Raw genomic sequence first — 15,792 nt, 5'->3', positions numbered from 1 at the left:
ACTGTGAGCATCCCAGGCTGTGAGCTACAGCAGCAAAGCATTGCTAGGCAGCCAGGCTTGCAGGGCAAGTGGTAACATAATGCCTCACTGGTCTGGATTGTACTCCACACTGTCACAGCAGTGATGCAGCATTTTTCATCTTCAAAGGACTTTACAATCACTTAAAATGATCATCCTGAAGAGTCATACCTAGTATGAAAATTAATTCTTTTCTCTCCAGGGCATGCCCCCGAGCTCACAAGATCTCCCAGCTTTTTTTCTTTTACTTCCCTTTAAAGCTATTGAATTGCAATAATTATGGAAGCCTGGCTGTCACTCCCTCTAGAGTAGTGGTTCTCAACCTATTTACCATTGTGGGCCGCGTATGCAGCTCTCTCTGTGTTATGTGGGCCACATCCACACAATATATATTAGGGGTAGGCAACCTATGGCACATGCGCCAAAGGCGGCACGCGAGCTGATTTTCAGCGGCACTCACACTGCCCGGGTCCTGGACACCGGTCTGGGGGGCTCTGCATTTTAATTTAATTTTAAATGAAGCTTCTTAAACATTTTAAAAACCTTATTTACTTTACATACAACAATAGTTTAGTTATATATTATAGACTTATAGAAAGAGACCTAAAAATGTTAAAAATGTATTACTGGCACGCAAAACCTTAAATTAGAGTGAATAAATGAACACTCAGCACACTACTTCTGAAAGGTTGCCGACCCCTGATAAATATATATATCAGGGGTCAGCAACCTATAACACACACACACACCACACCTGTGTAGCCCTTAGGACGTCACAGGGGTTGCAGCTGTTTGCTGTGGGCCACGGGTTGAGAACTACTGCTCTAGAGCCTGTACATGGTGCTCTGCAAATTGCCCAGGGAATCACTCTGGATGCTTATAAAACTTCTTGAACGTAAAGTTGAATTCAGTGCAGTAAAACTATCTGTTTCAGTCTTATGCCCTAATCCTGAAACTGTCTTCATGCAAGTAGACCTCTGTGCCCATGCAGGATCATGACCGAACTACACACGGAAACACTTTATTAAATCAAAGTTCTGATTCCAAGAATGAAGGCCAAGATTAAGAATATAAGAATGGCCATCCTGGGTCAGACCAAAGGTCCATCTAGCCCAGTATCCTGTCTTCCGACAATGGCCAATGATCCAGCCTGTCACCCATTCCCAGCTTCTGGCAAATGGAGGCTAGGGACACCATCCTTGCCCATCCTGACTACTAGCTATTGATGGACCTATCCTCCATGAATTTATCTAGTTCTTTTTATGAACCCTGTTATGGTTTTGGCCTTCACAGCATCCTCTGGCAAGGAGTTCCATAGGTTGACTGTGCGTTGTGTGAAAAAAATACTTTGTTTGTTTTTAAACCTGCTGCCTATTAATTTCATTTGGTGAGCCCTAGTTCTTGTGTTATGAGAAGGAGTAAATAACACTTCCTTATTTACTTTCTCCACATCACTCAATTTTATAGACTTCTATCATATCCCCCCTTAGTAGTCTCTTTTCCAAGCTGAAAAGTCCCGGTCTTATTAATCTCTCCTTATAGGGAAGTCGTTCCATACCCCTAATAATTTTTGTTGCCCTTTTCTGAACTTTTTCCAATTCCAATATCTCTTTTTTGAGATGGGGTGACCACATCTGCACACCATATTCAAGATGTGGGCATGCCATGGATTTATATAAAGGCAGTATGATATTTTCTGTCTTATTATCTATCCCTTTCTTAATGATTCCCAAGCTTCGGTTTGCTTTTTTGACTGTCGCTGCACATTGAGTGGATGTTTCAAGAGAACTATCCACAATGACTCCAAGATCTCTTTCTTGAGTGGTAACAGCTAATTTAGACCCCATCATTTTATATGTATAGTTGGGATTATGTTTTCCAATGTGCATTACTTTGCATTTATCAACACTGAATTTCATCTGCCATTTTGTTGCCCAGTTATCCAGTTTTGTGAGATCCTTTTGTAGCTCTGCGCAGTCTGCTTGGGACTTAGCCCTGGTCTACACGGGGGGGGGGGGGTTCCGACCTAAGATACGCCGACTTCAGCTACGCAAATAGTGTAGCTGAAGTCAGCATATCTTAGGTCAACTTAACTGTCCATGAGGACGGCAGTGAGTCGACTGCTGCCACTCCCCCGTCGACTCTGCTTCCGCCTCTCACGAACTGGAGTTCCGGAGTCGACGGAGAGCGTGTTTGGGGATTGATTTATAGCATCTAGACGAGATGCTATAAATCAATCCGGTGGGTAGTGAAGACCTGCCCTAGCTATCTTGAGTAGTTTTGTATCAGCTGCAAATTGACACCTCACTGTTTACCCATTTTTGCAGATCATTTAAGAATATGTTGAATAGGACTAGTCCCAGTACAGACTCCTGGGGGACACCACTATTTACCCCTCTCCATTCTGAAAACTGACCTTTTATTCCTACCCTTTGTTTCCTATCTTTTAACCAGTTACCAATCCATGAGAGGACCTTCCCTCTTATTCCATGACAGCTTACTTTGTTTCGAAGCCTTTTGTGAAGGACCTTGTCAAAGGCTTTCTGAAAATCTACGTAAAATCTTAAGATTTTCAAAAGTGACTAGTGATTCAGGGTACTTCATTTTTGGAGTTCCCAACTAGACACCTTAAAGAGCCCTGAATTTCAGTAGGTACTGAGCACCCACCCTCTGAAAATTAGGCCCCTTTAATGTCTCTCTCAGTGGGCACCCAAAAATGAAAGCACTCACATATGCTGTATCTTATTTAGTTTTGAGATGCAACATTTGAGATATTCCATCCCCGCGGCCTCCTGAGATCAGTCTTCACTGCTATGGTATCTGACCTGAGTTTCCTTTGTGGACTCCATTTCTGGACTAAAGGAGAACGGAGATGCTCCAAAGGTGCACTGAGTTCAGAGGGGCTACATGTAGGCACAGGGCTTTGCCCATCCAGAAAAACTTGCATGATTGAGGTCTAAGATGATAGATGATTTGTCCAAACTCTCACAGCAGATCAGGGAGGGAAGTGAGATGTTTTGATTTCAAATCCTTTTTTTCAAGTCCCTAGACACCACGTTTTTCCTATATATTACGTCAGTTGTCATTTAGTTTTCAATTTTTTAAAAAAAAGGGAGGGAAAGTGTGCTTTTAGAAAAGCCTCAGATCAGGGCAGGGTCTCTCTGAAACTGTTCCATGCTTACATTTGATTTACATAAGGGATTGTAATGAAACAATGTTATAATTGTTAATGAAGTTTTGTATCTTAATTTTTTTATACAGACCCAAAGTTGTTCTTGCTTTAGAAATGTTTGATGTGTATGTTCTAATGTGGTGGTATGAAGGAATATATTTAATGGTTTACTTATTATGAGCATGATGCTTTATGTAAAATGTTATGCATTCTTTAATTGCATAGTAAGGGTGCCAGAATGTGGTCATGGTGAAATAAATCTGCTCTTGAAAGAGAGATTATATCAGCATGTAACTCTTAGTGTAGGCGTACCTTTTGTCTCAAGAAAACATAACCAGTATCATGGCAGATTGACCTAACTCAGTTCTTTTTAAAAAGAAGTAAGATATACTGGTTTAAGTTGAACAAACTCTGTTTGTTCCAGGACTTACATTTGGCCATAATGTTGGGTCTTCTCAACAAATCCTCCCCTAATTTCTCTGGAAAACAGAGGTTTTAAACTCACATTGAAGTTGGGGAAAAGTCTAGGAAAAAGTTGAGATTAAACAATGATTACTTCTATAAACTAAGAGTTAAGAAGAAATATTTTTAAGCAGAGTATTAAAAATGAGGAAATATTTGTAAAATGTATTAATGTTTACTGTCAACTAATGCCTTTATTTAGAGGTGAAAACTTCTTGTTCTTATCCTTAATAATTAGCACAAACTTGTGCAGTTTTTTCTTTGCTTTGTAAATTGCGTATTTTCTTAACTGCAAATATTTCACTTCTCACTGTAAACATTCTTCACTTAGTTGGTGTTATTTCAGCAACTACATTGGCTAGAAACCTAGAACCAAAGATGTTATAACTCAAGTATCAAATGAAGAAAATAATAAACTGTTTGAATATGTTGTATATAACTTTAAGTAGGGAATTTGGGAGAGGGGGCATACTTATACATCTTACTCCACAAGACTTAGAAAGAGGCAAGATGTACCCTGAAGAATAGTTTAAAAGAAAAGCCTACCCTTTTGAAAGACTAGATCAGTAAAATAAGCTTCTAAAGTACTATACTGTATCTAAAGATCCAAAGGATAGTGTGCTTAGACCATCTATTTATGGCACTTGCATAGCCCCATTACTGTAGTATCTGAGTACCTCCCAATCTTTTATTTATCCTCTCAACATTCTCTGTGGTAGGGAAATACAGTTATCCCTATTTTACAGATGGGGAACTGATGCACGGAAAGACTCAAAGGATGTGTACACTGCAAAGAAAAATCCATGGCACCTAGTCTCAGAGTCCAGGTCAATTGGCTTGGACTCAGGCTGTGGGGCTAAAAATAGCAGTGTAGACATTCCTGCTTGGTTTAGAACCCAGTCTCTGAAAACTGGTAAAGGGGGAGGGTCTTGAATCATGGGCAGGAATGTCTGTACTGCTATTTTTAGCCCTGCAGCCCAAGCCCTGCAAGCCCCAGTCAATTCACCTGGGCTCTGAGACTTGGAACCATAGGTTTTTCTTTGATGTGCAGACATACCCTAAGGAACCTGCCCAAGGTCACAGGAAGTCTGTGGTGGAGCTGGAAATTTAATCCAGGCTAGAACTCTAACCATTGGCTAGAACTCTAACCAGGCTAGAACTTGGTGGTTGGTTGTTTTTTGGTGGTGGTAGGTAGGTATATTTATTCAAAATTGCTCATTGCTTGTGCAAATAGTGTAGAATTAAAATTATATTTTAAAAAAATGAACTAAATAAGAGCTTTAAAGGTAAAACCTTAGTGGTTGCAAGAGCCATTTCTGGCTAGGACAGAAGGTCATACATTTCCTTTGTCAATAAATGTATTAATCCTTTTGCATAAGCAAAATCCTTTTTCTCCAATTCAGCAAAACATTTAAACATGTGCTTTCCTAGGGCTAGCTTCACTAACTGGAGAAATAGTGAAACCAGACCATAAGACTTGCCAATGAGAAAGTGTAGGTTTGCATAGGCCCTTCCTCAGAGTCCTGTCAGTAGAGGCTGCTGAGGGGTGCACTACATCAGCACATCCTACCCACTTTTGCCTCCTCACCAGTACTGTTTATTTTGAAAGCAATGGTAATATGGTCTGTGTTAAAGGAGGAAGTTAGATATTTATACCCCTAAACTCCTTTCTCAGAAAGACCTTCTGCCCATCAGAGCATTTCTGCCAAGCAGAAACTGGTGCAGACCTGTGTGAATTTAGCCTGCCAGTTGTGCAGAAGCTCATTTGGAATAATATACATACCTTGCTGATTATGGCAGCTGTAAGTAATGCAACTGTCCCATCATCTGATAATAAATTGAGTGTGGTAGTGGTTGGTGGGGGTGTTTTCTAAATTACACAAGTATGTCAAGCTAGGGACCTATCTTTATAGTTCTGTAATGTGACGGACTCACTTGTAATGCTGTATATATAAATAGCTAATGGTGCCATAAGGTTTGATAATCAACCCTGTGTCAGCAAGGCAACTTAACCTCCTGACTCATGTAGTCATTCCAGTTGTACACAATTTTTGCTTAGTTAACACTCACACAATAGCCTCACAACAAGGCAAGGCAGCATATAAATGTCTTCCTTCATTACCGATCAACACATTACACTGGAATGTGGGTATAGTGATGTTTCCACTGTAAAGAAACCACTACCATCTCTTCTATTTTCCACTGCAAAAATGTATAGTCATATTCATCATTGTCTAAATATAGCCTCAATCATAAAAAATGTAATTTTTCTTTTGATAATAATGTATTGTGGTCATCTGAAGAATACAGCAGTAAAATGCTTGTTTTCTGGAGGTAATTACTTGATAAATATTAGAACACAGGCTATACAGTGCAATATCTATCCCACCTGCAACTGAATCTCTTGGTTATCTTCCAAGTAGGGAGACAACACACTGACATTTCTAGGGTTTAGTGTTTGGGGTAGCAGAGAATTTGCTTCCATGATAAAAAAACCTCTAGCAATCATTTCCTCATTTAGTGTAGGAGTTTTTAAATGTAAAGTACTAATGATGTGCAATTTAGTGCAGCCCAATCAAAGCTTTGCACAAACTCCTCCCCACACCCACAATTATGATGTATAAAAATGGGATAAAAAGTCATCCTGAATATATTATGCCATTATATGTCTGGCTGTATTTAGATTATCATCTTCAGTTCTGGTCCCGTTTCAGAAAACATGTAGCAGAAATAAAACTGAACTAGAAATAGCTGACAAAAATGATTAAAGGGACAGAATGTCTTTCATACCATAAGAGACTGAAAACAGTGGGTGTGCTTAGAGAGTTTGGACTGGAAATTGCTTGTTGGGGACCCTGCAGAATACTGCTCTCCTAAGCACTGAAAGCCCCACAATGGGTGGTGGGACTGGAGGAGCTGTGGTGGCTGGCACCCTGCTATTCTATTCACTCCCCCAAGACTCGGGCAGCGCTGGGAGTGTGATCACCCTGCAACCTCTCCCCAAAAATACGAACAAGCACGTTATCACATCACTACCACTATCCTGAGCAACAGAAGACAGGGACAGAGAAGACTTCAAAAGCCATAAAGGGGGAAGAAGAAGAAAGATCCTCATTCCAAGCTGACTAAAGCTCCTGCCTAACTCTCCAATGGGACCAAAGATACCAAGTTGCCAATAATTACTCCAAAACAGCCAGGAGGAGAGGGGGAATAATCAAACTTTGTACCTTCTGTAGGCCAAGCTCACTGCACACACATCAAGGGCTTCTTGTGTGCCACCCTCCCTGTTCCCTTCTATTTCAGGGATTCCCTCCAATATACCCCCCCCCCCATCCCCATGAAGGGGTCTGTTGCAAAATCTAGTGTTGGCATGTTTCAGAAATCAGGGCTCCTTTACCCAGAATTACTGGTCCTCTGCCCTCCATTTACCTCTGTCTGGAGTAGCATCCAGCCCAGCTAGGCCAGGAGGACAGTGGCTATGTATTTACTGTTACTTCTTCCCTATCCCACCTCACAACAAAGGCACTTTGATACCACAGTGATGAAAACTGGATGGATGGATGGCAGTGGTTTAATATGCAACTAAAATCTTGCCTGTGTTAGACATATCTAAAGTTTTTAAACTAGGAATTCAAACACTGGTCTTGAACAAATGAAATCACTGGAGAAACCACAGAGTGGGCAGGTAAAGCCATTTTAAATCCAGTACATTATGATCTTTACATGCTGCTGTTAATTGACTTTGTTGGAACATTTACATGTTTATTTTGCCTACCTACTTTCAGATGAACCCAGTTTCAACTGCAGTCATTCTACCTCTTGAAATGAATCTCAGTTAAATAGTCACCTGACCTCTCTAGGGCTCCTAGGTGCTGGATACCTTTAGAAATGGAGATAAAACCAAAACGGCCAAGCAGAACCACTCTTTTGACCTTGGGAATGGAGTCCATATCACTTAAAAGGTTTATATCAGTTTATAATTGCTGGTTTTTGCTTTTACTCTTTGCTCTATACCTGGTTTTCCCGCTCTGTCCCTCGATAAAATGCCCAGTAGAAACAAAATATTTTTGCAATGCTGCCAACAATTTCTGTTCCCTGCTATATTCCTGTGCAAGCATTCCGTCTCTTTCTTTAATTAAAAACAAAAAACCACAGGGGTGAGGAGGGAAAAGAGATTCAGCTATTCAAACTTTAGCGAGATTTCTTGAGACATTTTCTCCTTTCACTTGCACCGATGAAAATCTGGAGTAACTCAATTGACTTCAGGGGAGTTTCTCCAGATTTACATTGATCAGAGAACAGAATTTGGCCCAGGCTTGTAGGTCAAAAGCAGGAGCTGATAGTTGATGATGGCAATAACATTTCAAGAGAAGAAAAAAAAGACTGGTGGCTGGGTCTGTAATGTCATACCATAACTACTTGAGCAGCACAGAGGCCTACAACTGTATATGGAGGGCATGGATGGGGCAGCAGCAGGGAATGTGACTTACCCTTCGAAACAGCTCTTTAAAAATAGTTTAAGAGGGTTGATTTTAACACCCTGCCTACCCTACAAAACAACAGTTATGGCAAAGTGTGTTATAGCATAGCTTACTCATTGACACCAGGGTTTAAACATGGTTACAAACTGTTGAGGCGGGGGGGGCGTGGTGTTATAACCCGTGTAGACAGAACTATTTTATAAAATTGTTTGACCACAAACATGTTACACAACTTTGTTCAAACATATTTTTGTAATATTGATGGGGCCTTAAAAGGCACCAAGTAAAAAGAAAAGGAACAGGGGCAGGACACTTGAATTTTAGAAGACCAGTTAGAATTACCTAATCAGAAAGCAGAGGATGGGGAAGCAATTCCTACCGAAGGTGATGTGGGGAAGACATAGGTGACTCCATCCTGAAAGGAAACTTTCAGGGTCTTCCACAATTCTTAAGGTTTTCTCCTCCATAGCTTTTGTTTAATTTTATTCATAAGTTTTGGAGAATACTGAATATTTATGACTCAAAATTTCACTAGATCAGTAAAAAAAAGTGGGGAAAAAAATCCACCAGTGATTCTGTCACTAACTCACCATTGACAGCAGAGAAGCTAATCCAGAATTCTACTGCATGGGAGGGCTGGTATAGCTTCTAGCCTGCCAGCATCTGTTAGGGTGATAATTATGATTGCAGTGAATTAGTAGCAGTGAGTTTCTCTCGCTCCTTCCATTAGGGTCAGTGTTCAGTCCTTCCAAAATTGACACGTGAAGTGGAAAGAAGCAGAACGAAAAAGATATTAAATAAACACACTTCTGTCATGAGTCAGCAGAAGTCTATTGTGAGAGAGCCTCCAACAATGCAGCAGTTAATCAATGAATGTTACAGCAGAAAAGTTCAGTGTGAACCTAAGCCATGTGGAATAAAAACAGAGATGAAAGAAATGGTGCTGCTTTTGCAAACTTAAAAAATTCCATCTGTTCACTAGCAGCAATTAGTTTATGGGCAACAATGTATTTTTCACCCTGGGTACAATCTTTAAGTTATTTTACTTGCCATTTTCCTTAGATTGTCCACCAATGTAAAAATTTTTTCCCACTTAGCATTTCCCCCCTCCTTTTACCCTCCACAGCCATAAGTACTCTCACACACATACCTTCTGCACTTGGTTTTTAAATTGTTGCTCAGATCTACTTGGTAATTAAGGATTTGTTATTAGATGAAGAATTTGTATTGTACATTAGCACTTACGCAGTAGATAACACTTTCAAAGTATTGTACAAACACTGGACTAGATCCCCAATGGGTGTGAATCAGCACAGCTCCATGAGGTTCTACTGAGGATCTAGCTTCTTAACTAATTAATCCACCTGACACCCTGTAAGAGAGGTAAGTGATTGTTATCATTCTATAGATGGGGAAACAAAGAAAGGTGAAGCTGTTCATACAAGTCGTCAGTAGCAGAGCTGGAACTGGAACTTTGAATCTACTGATTCCCACTCCTCTGCTTTACCTCAAGACCACACTGCCTCAACAGTAAAATAACCTGAATCTTAGTCACTGCATAACAGCAGTAAAATATGAAATATTTCATGTACCAAAAAACCCTCAGACAGGTAGGCAGGAATTTTATATCTCTTAAGTATCCTGAAAAATAACCACAGAAGAGCATGACAGGTTGTCCCATTAGAAATAAAAGCAGCAAGATTAGCATGGCACTTCTAACGTTAGCTCTTCTAGTGCCTGCTGCTAGTCATTAGAAAGTGTTACCAGAATTTGACATCTATCATTGATAACAAGAACAAAGAAACTGGTGTACTAGATCAGACTCATGGTCCATCTAGTCCAGTAACATGTCTTCAAGAGGCCTGCACTAGAGGCTTCAGAGGAAGGTGCAAGAAACCTCACAATAGGTAGATGTGCGATAATCTGCTCTACTAGTTAGAGGTTAGCTTAAACCCTGAATCTTGCAGACAAGGTCTTACTTGTCTGTCGAAGAGACAACTCAAGCACCAAGATGTAACAGAAGCGACAGCAGTAGGGTTGAACTGCCTGACTTAAGGGCCAGGATTTTAAAAATGGGCACCTAAATGTAGTCTCCTAATTCTGTATTTAGGAATCTAAATAAGATGCTTGACTTTCAAAAATGCTGAATACCCAGTAGTTTCCCATTGTTAATTTTGCACAACACTTTTGAAAACTAGGCCACTTATTTAGGTGTGTAAATATGGACAACGGAAAGTAATATTAGGCACCCATTTTAAAAATAAAAAAGCTTATCCAAGTCATGAAAATGATGAATCAAAGGTCTTGTTCACTCTTTGTACATTTGTAAAGGCACTTAGATGTCACAGGGATGACCGTGGTATATCTAGAGAGATTAGACAGCATAATTCTGAAGAGTTTGGATTGCAAATGTAACCCCAAGCAAAAATCACTTTGTGTTAGTTATCCATTCATCTGCTCTTCCATGAGGTGCTATATTGTTGAACTAAAATGGAGAATGTAGCTGTAAAGGCAGCTAGCTTCCTCTCTCAAAGATGGTGGGGAGACAGAGAGAAAGGCTGCTCAGACGATTCTCAGGGAGATGGGTATGTAATAGCTTTGGGCCTAGAAACTGAGGTGGAATTGTTGTGTTTGGATGAGCTGCAGTGGTTTATGTTGTGTGTGTGTATGGAGAAGTAAACGTTGCGTTAGACCAAAAAGTAATTTTCTGTTTTAACCTATATTTTGATTATATAGACTTTTGTAATTATGCCACTATGGCCCTGTTATATTTGGTATGGTTTTGTGTGTGATAGTGCCCACATAATCCATGGCATAAAGATTAACCTAGCCAGATCCCACTGCAGTAAGGTTATAATGTACTCTTTTCAAGAAGGGCTAGGGGATCTTTAATTTCCAGCTGGACAACCCACAGAAAGAGGCAGAAAAGGCTCTCATCCAAAGGGCACCACCTCTAATGCTGCAGCTCCTCCCCTCTTTGCTGCTACTACATTGCAGTGTCAGCATCAGGTCTGCACCAAAGTCCTAGCTGAGTGTTGAACCTACAATTTTATTCTGCAAAGGGATAAGGGCTGCCAAAAGAACCAATGACACCTTTGTAGTGGTATGTTTTTCTATCTAGCTAACAGCTATATTTTTCATTACTGAGATTATCTATTTTTCTAAATCATGTTCAGACATGCCCAACATGTTCAAATTGTAGTGACTGAACTGGAAAAGCAGCACACAGGCCTAAACCTACTCTTATCCCACATTTCAACAAGCTGAACAGAAGAACAAACATAGTCTGAGCAGTGGCACACTGAAGCTACGACACACAAAGGAGATACTGAAGGTATTTCACTTGAAAGATAAATTTCCCTACCCTGATCCTTATTCAGGCAGCATTACATAGTATGTGTACACACACACACACCCTCTGCCAAACCTCCTCCTCCTCTTGGGAAGAAAGCCAACAATGCGAAATGCAATCCAGTTGCTTCCCCCATCCCTCCTCCCAAGGGGAGTTATTTTAAAACTTCAAGCTCACAGTGTAACACTGACCAAAAGGGGCGGGGGGGGGGAGGGAGAGCAAGGGCCTGTGGGGTTTAACACAGAGAAACAAGGAGGAAAAAAATAGTAGAGAAGAAATAATGTTGGACAACAAAAGGGAAAGGCTAATGCTAACCAGTCATCAGTGTCACTGCACAGAAGCAGAGTGGTTTAGTGGGAGGAGGAGTGGTTAGGGAAGGGGTTGCAAGCAGTAGCAGTAAATGGGTTAGTTTGAGAGGAAGCAGACAGTATAGGTTGAACCTCTCTAATCCAACACTCCCTGGTCTGGCAACATCCGTGCCGACTCCATGGGTGCTTCGGGGCTGTAGTACCCACAGGGAAAAATTAGTGGGTGCCAAGCTCTCCCCCGTCCCCCTCCCCCCATGCCTCTCATGCGCCAGTGGCTCGAGGACCTGGGGCCAACGGCTGGGAACCCAGGTGAGTGGCTAGCAGCTGGGACCTGGGGCCAGCATTGGAGCCCCCAGGCAGGGGGCCAGCGACCTTGCACCAGGGAGCCACGCTGGGTGCAAAGCCTGGGGGTGCTGCAGCACCCCCCCTACCCCTACTTCCCTCACCTATGGAGACCCGCTGGCACTCTGCACTGACCTCCCATGGTTCGGCAAATTCTCTGGTTCAGCACTGGTCAGGTCCTGAGGGTGCCGGACTAGAGAGGTTCAACCTGTAGTAGAAGGTAAGGGGCAGGTTAGAGATGGGGTTGGCTGCAATGGCAGCAGAGTGATTGGAGAACAGGGTAAGGAAGGACTTGGCACCAGCACCTGAACGTGGTTTGGTACACCATTAAAGAGGAGTTTGGTGGTCAGGCGGGGTTTGGCAGTGGCAGCGGAGTGCTTTCTTTGGCAGAGTGTTTGGCATGGCAGAGTGGACAGGGACAGGTTAAGCACTGGCAGCAGGGAATAGTTTGGGGGTGGGGTCTAGGGAGAGATTTGACACTAGGAGGAGAGTGGTTAAGCCTGAGGTGTGGGCTGGCATAGGCATGGGGGGGGCTAGAAAAGTGGTTTGAGAGAGATTAAGGGGGTGGCCTGGCACAGAAGGCTAGCCTAGGAGGTTTAAGGGTGGGGGAGGGGGGTTAGCATGGAAAGTTCAAGGGGGTGGCACAGAACGGGTACCACGGAGGGATTAAGGGGGGTTAGCACAGGGATTAAGGAGGTTTTGGAGAGTGGCTCAGGGAGTGGCAGGGAGTTAAAGGGGCATTTGGGGGGTAGTCCAGGGCAGGTAAGGGGACGGTATGGGGAGTAAGGCTAGCCTGGGGTGGTTAAGGGGGTGGTGGAGGGGGGTTAAGGGGGCATTTGGGGCTAGCCCGAGAGGGTTAAGGGGGCGGCAGGTGGGAGGGTTAAGATGGTGTTTGGGGGCTAGTCCAGGATGGTTAAGGGGGTGGTGGAGAGAGGTTAAATGGGTGTTTGGGGGCTAGCCCATGGTGGTTAAGGGGATGGTGGGGGATAAGGAGGTGTTTGGGGGCTAGCCCAGGTTGATTAAGTTGGTGACAGAAGGGTGAAGGGGGCATTTGGGGGCTAGCCTGGGAGGGATAAGGGGGTAGTGGGTGGGAAGGTTAAGGGGGTGTTTGGGGGCCAGCCCTGGGTGGCTAAGGGAGTGACGGAGGGGGGTTAAGGTGGCATTTGGGGACTAGCCCAGGAGGGTTAAGGGGGGAGTGTAGGGCCTAGCCCACAGTGGTTAAGGTGGCAGGGGGGTATTAAGGGGGCATTTGGGGGCCAGCCAGGGCGATTAAGGGGATGTTTGGGAGCCAGTCCAGCACAGTTAAAGAGGCACGGGGCAGTTGGGGGCTAGCCCGGGAGGGCTAAGAAGAGGGCAGTGTGGGGACTAGCCCAGGGTGGTTAGGGTGGAGTTTGGGAGCCCGTCCAAGATAGTTAAGGGGCGGGGGGGTATTAGGGGGGCGTTTGGGGACTCGCCCAGGAGGATTAAAGGGGAAGTGTGGGGGGCCAGCCCTGGGCCGTTAAGGGGGCAGAGGGGTATTAACGGGGCGGGAGAGCCAGCCCGGGGGGGTTAAGGGGGCAGTGTGGGGGGGGGGGGCAGCCCGGGGCGGTTAAGGGGGCGGCCCAGGGGAGCCTGAGCACTGGCGGCAGCAGCAGCGCGCCGTGGGGAAGGGCTTGGCAGCGGCAGGAGGGAAGCAGCTCGCGGTGCCTGCCCCCGCGCCGCCCGCCGCCGGCGGAGCGCCCACACTCCGCTCCTGCCCTCGGAGCGGCGCGGCCGCCGCCCCCCATGTCGCTGCCTGTGGTGCTGCCGGGCTCCTGCTGCCCCATGGCCGGGCTCTCCGCGGCGCTTCAGGCAGCGGCTCCCGGCCCCCTCACCTCTGCGGCCCCGCCGCTGCAGCCTCTCCGGCGCTTCCAGCACTATCGGCCTCCCCCGGCGGCGCTCTCCCCTCTGGCCGCCCGCCGGGCCGCCGCAGGCGGGGCCCCCGGGCTGTTGCCGGCCAGACCGCTGCTGTCCCTGGGGCTGCTGCAGCTCATCCTGGGCTGCTGCATGGTGGCGCTGAGCTTCGGGGCGCTGTCCCTCAGCGGCTCCCCGCAGGTGAAGAACTCCTGCCCCTTCTGGGCTGGCTCCTCGGTAAGTGGCCCAGGGAGCTGGGGGCAGCAACAGCTGCTATTGACACAGCCATGGGACGGGACAGCGGAGCCTGGCTAATCTATTAGATATCATATATGTGATTGCTCTAATCTATTATCTATCTAGCCAGTCTATTACCTATCACATGTCTGATCAGGCTAATCTGTTATCTGTCTAGCCACTCTGTCAGCTATCAAGTCTGATCGCTTTAATCTATTATCTATCTAGCCAATCTTTTAGCTATCCTATCTGATCTTCTGATCTATGATCCATCTAGCTAATCTATTAGCTATCACATATCTGATCGCTCTAATCTATGATCTATCTAGCTACTCTATAAACCCTCACATGTCTAATCTGTTATGTATCAGAGCCATCTAGCTATTAGCTACCACATTTGATCCATCTAGCTAATCTCTTAGCTATTACATGTCAGAACAATCTAAGCAAAATATTCTCTCGCTAGCTAATCTATTAGCTAACATATTTTGGGGGAAATTCTATGGCCTGTGTTACACAGGAGGTCAGACTAGATGATCACAATGGCCCCTTCTGGCCTTGGAATCTATGAATCTATATATCTGTCTAATGTCTCCATCTATGTAGCTCTCTATGGCAGAGACTGTGTCTTCTAGTTGTTTTGTAAAGTGCCTCAGACATTTTAGGCACATCATACATAATAATAATTAATTGTCTGTTACTGCTAACATTCATAGGGTGTAAGGCTTTTCAGCATAAATGTTGGATTTAAGGGATTAGCTCCTCTCTTTTATTGTAGAAGATTTATTGAATTTAACAAGACTTGCAAAGTGTGATCTCAGGCCCTAATCCTACAAGGAGCTTTACATAGCCAGACCCTTGCAATGCCTTATTGACTCTTACCGTGTTCCAAATGGGTGCAGGGATCTTCCCACACAGAGCTTCTTGAAAGATTGGGGCCTAGGTGATTAGAGCAGGGAAATGGTAGTCAGGATGCTTGGGTTCTATTCTAGTTCTGCTTCTGACTTGCAGTGTGACATTCAGCAAGCCACGTAATCTCGCTATGTGTCGGTTTCCCTGTCTGTAAAATAGGAAGATTAATAATTCCTTACCTCAGAGGTGTGTCATCAAGAGTGTTCATTAATGTTTGTAAAGCACTTTGAAATCTTCAGGTAAAGGTGCTATAGATATGCTAAGTATAAAATTACTTTTATAACAAATTACACCCTTCATTGACAATTTACAATTCAGTTATCAGAAGCTATATATTTTTATTTGTTCAGTAAAGAAGCTAGAACACTATTTTGTCCTGCAGAAATAATAAATAGTAATATAAATAATATTTAATACTGTTGTCTATAGATCTTTCTTTAGTAGCAGCACAAATTCTAACAAATAGATTATTACAGAAAAATAAACAAATATAAAGAGGAGGCCAAATTGACATTTTATAGCTGATTATTTTAAATGTTTTTCCTTATAAAATCTTAATCAGTCTATCAAACCTTGTATACAATAAGAAACAACACTTCCCACCTGTAATAGTATATGCACATATTGCATGCAGCA

The 15,792-nt window shown here is 43.6% G+C and overlaps 1 protein-coding gene and 1 long non-coding RNA gene across 3 annotated transcripts in view; one reads left to right on the top strand and one right to left on the bottom strand.

The window, feature by feature from the left end:
- LOC141987691 (uncharacterized) overlaps positions 1 to 14,144 on the bottom strand; it is a 49,158-nt gene extending 35,014 nt beyond the window's left edge. The window contains exons 1-2 of the long non-coding RNA XR_012639603.1: positions 13,989 to 14,144; positions 12,271 to 12,343 (exon numbers count right to left, since the gene is read on the bottom strand). This is a non-coding gene — a long non-coding RNA (uncharacterized LOC141987691). The remainder of the gene's footprint in view (positions 1 to 12,270; positions 12,344 to 13,988) is intronic.
- Positions 13,900 to 15,792, top strand: part of ENTREP1 (endosomal transmembrane epsin interactor 1) — a 43,036-nt gene continuing 41,143 nt past the window's right edge. The window contains exons 1-2 of one of the 2 annotated variants that reach the window (XM_074953280.1): positions 13,904 to 13,984; positions 14,098 to 14,244. In XM_074953280.1, coding sequence (XP_074809381.1) covers positions 14,161 to 14,244 — 84 coding nt within the window. In that variant the 5' untranslated portion in view covers positions 13,904 to 13,984; positions 14,098 to 14,160. Of the gene's footprint in view, positions 14,245 to 15,792 lie in introns of both variants that reach the window. The other variant, XM_074953279.1, reaches the window with a different exon arrangement.

Source organism: Natator depressus, chromosome 5 (assembly GCF_965152275.1).
Source record: "Natator depressus isolate rNatDep1 chromosome 5, rNatDep2.hap1, whole genome shotgun sequence".
NCBI lineage: Eukaryota > Metazoa > Chordata > Testudines > Cheloniidae > Natator > Natator depressus.
The sequence above is the reverse complement of the archived record's forward strand: the minus strand, read 5'-3'. Positions and strand labels throughout refer to the sequence as shown.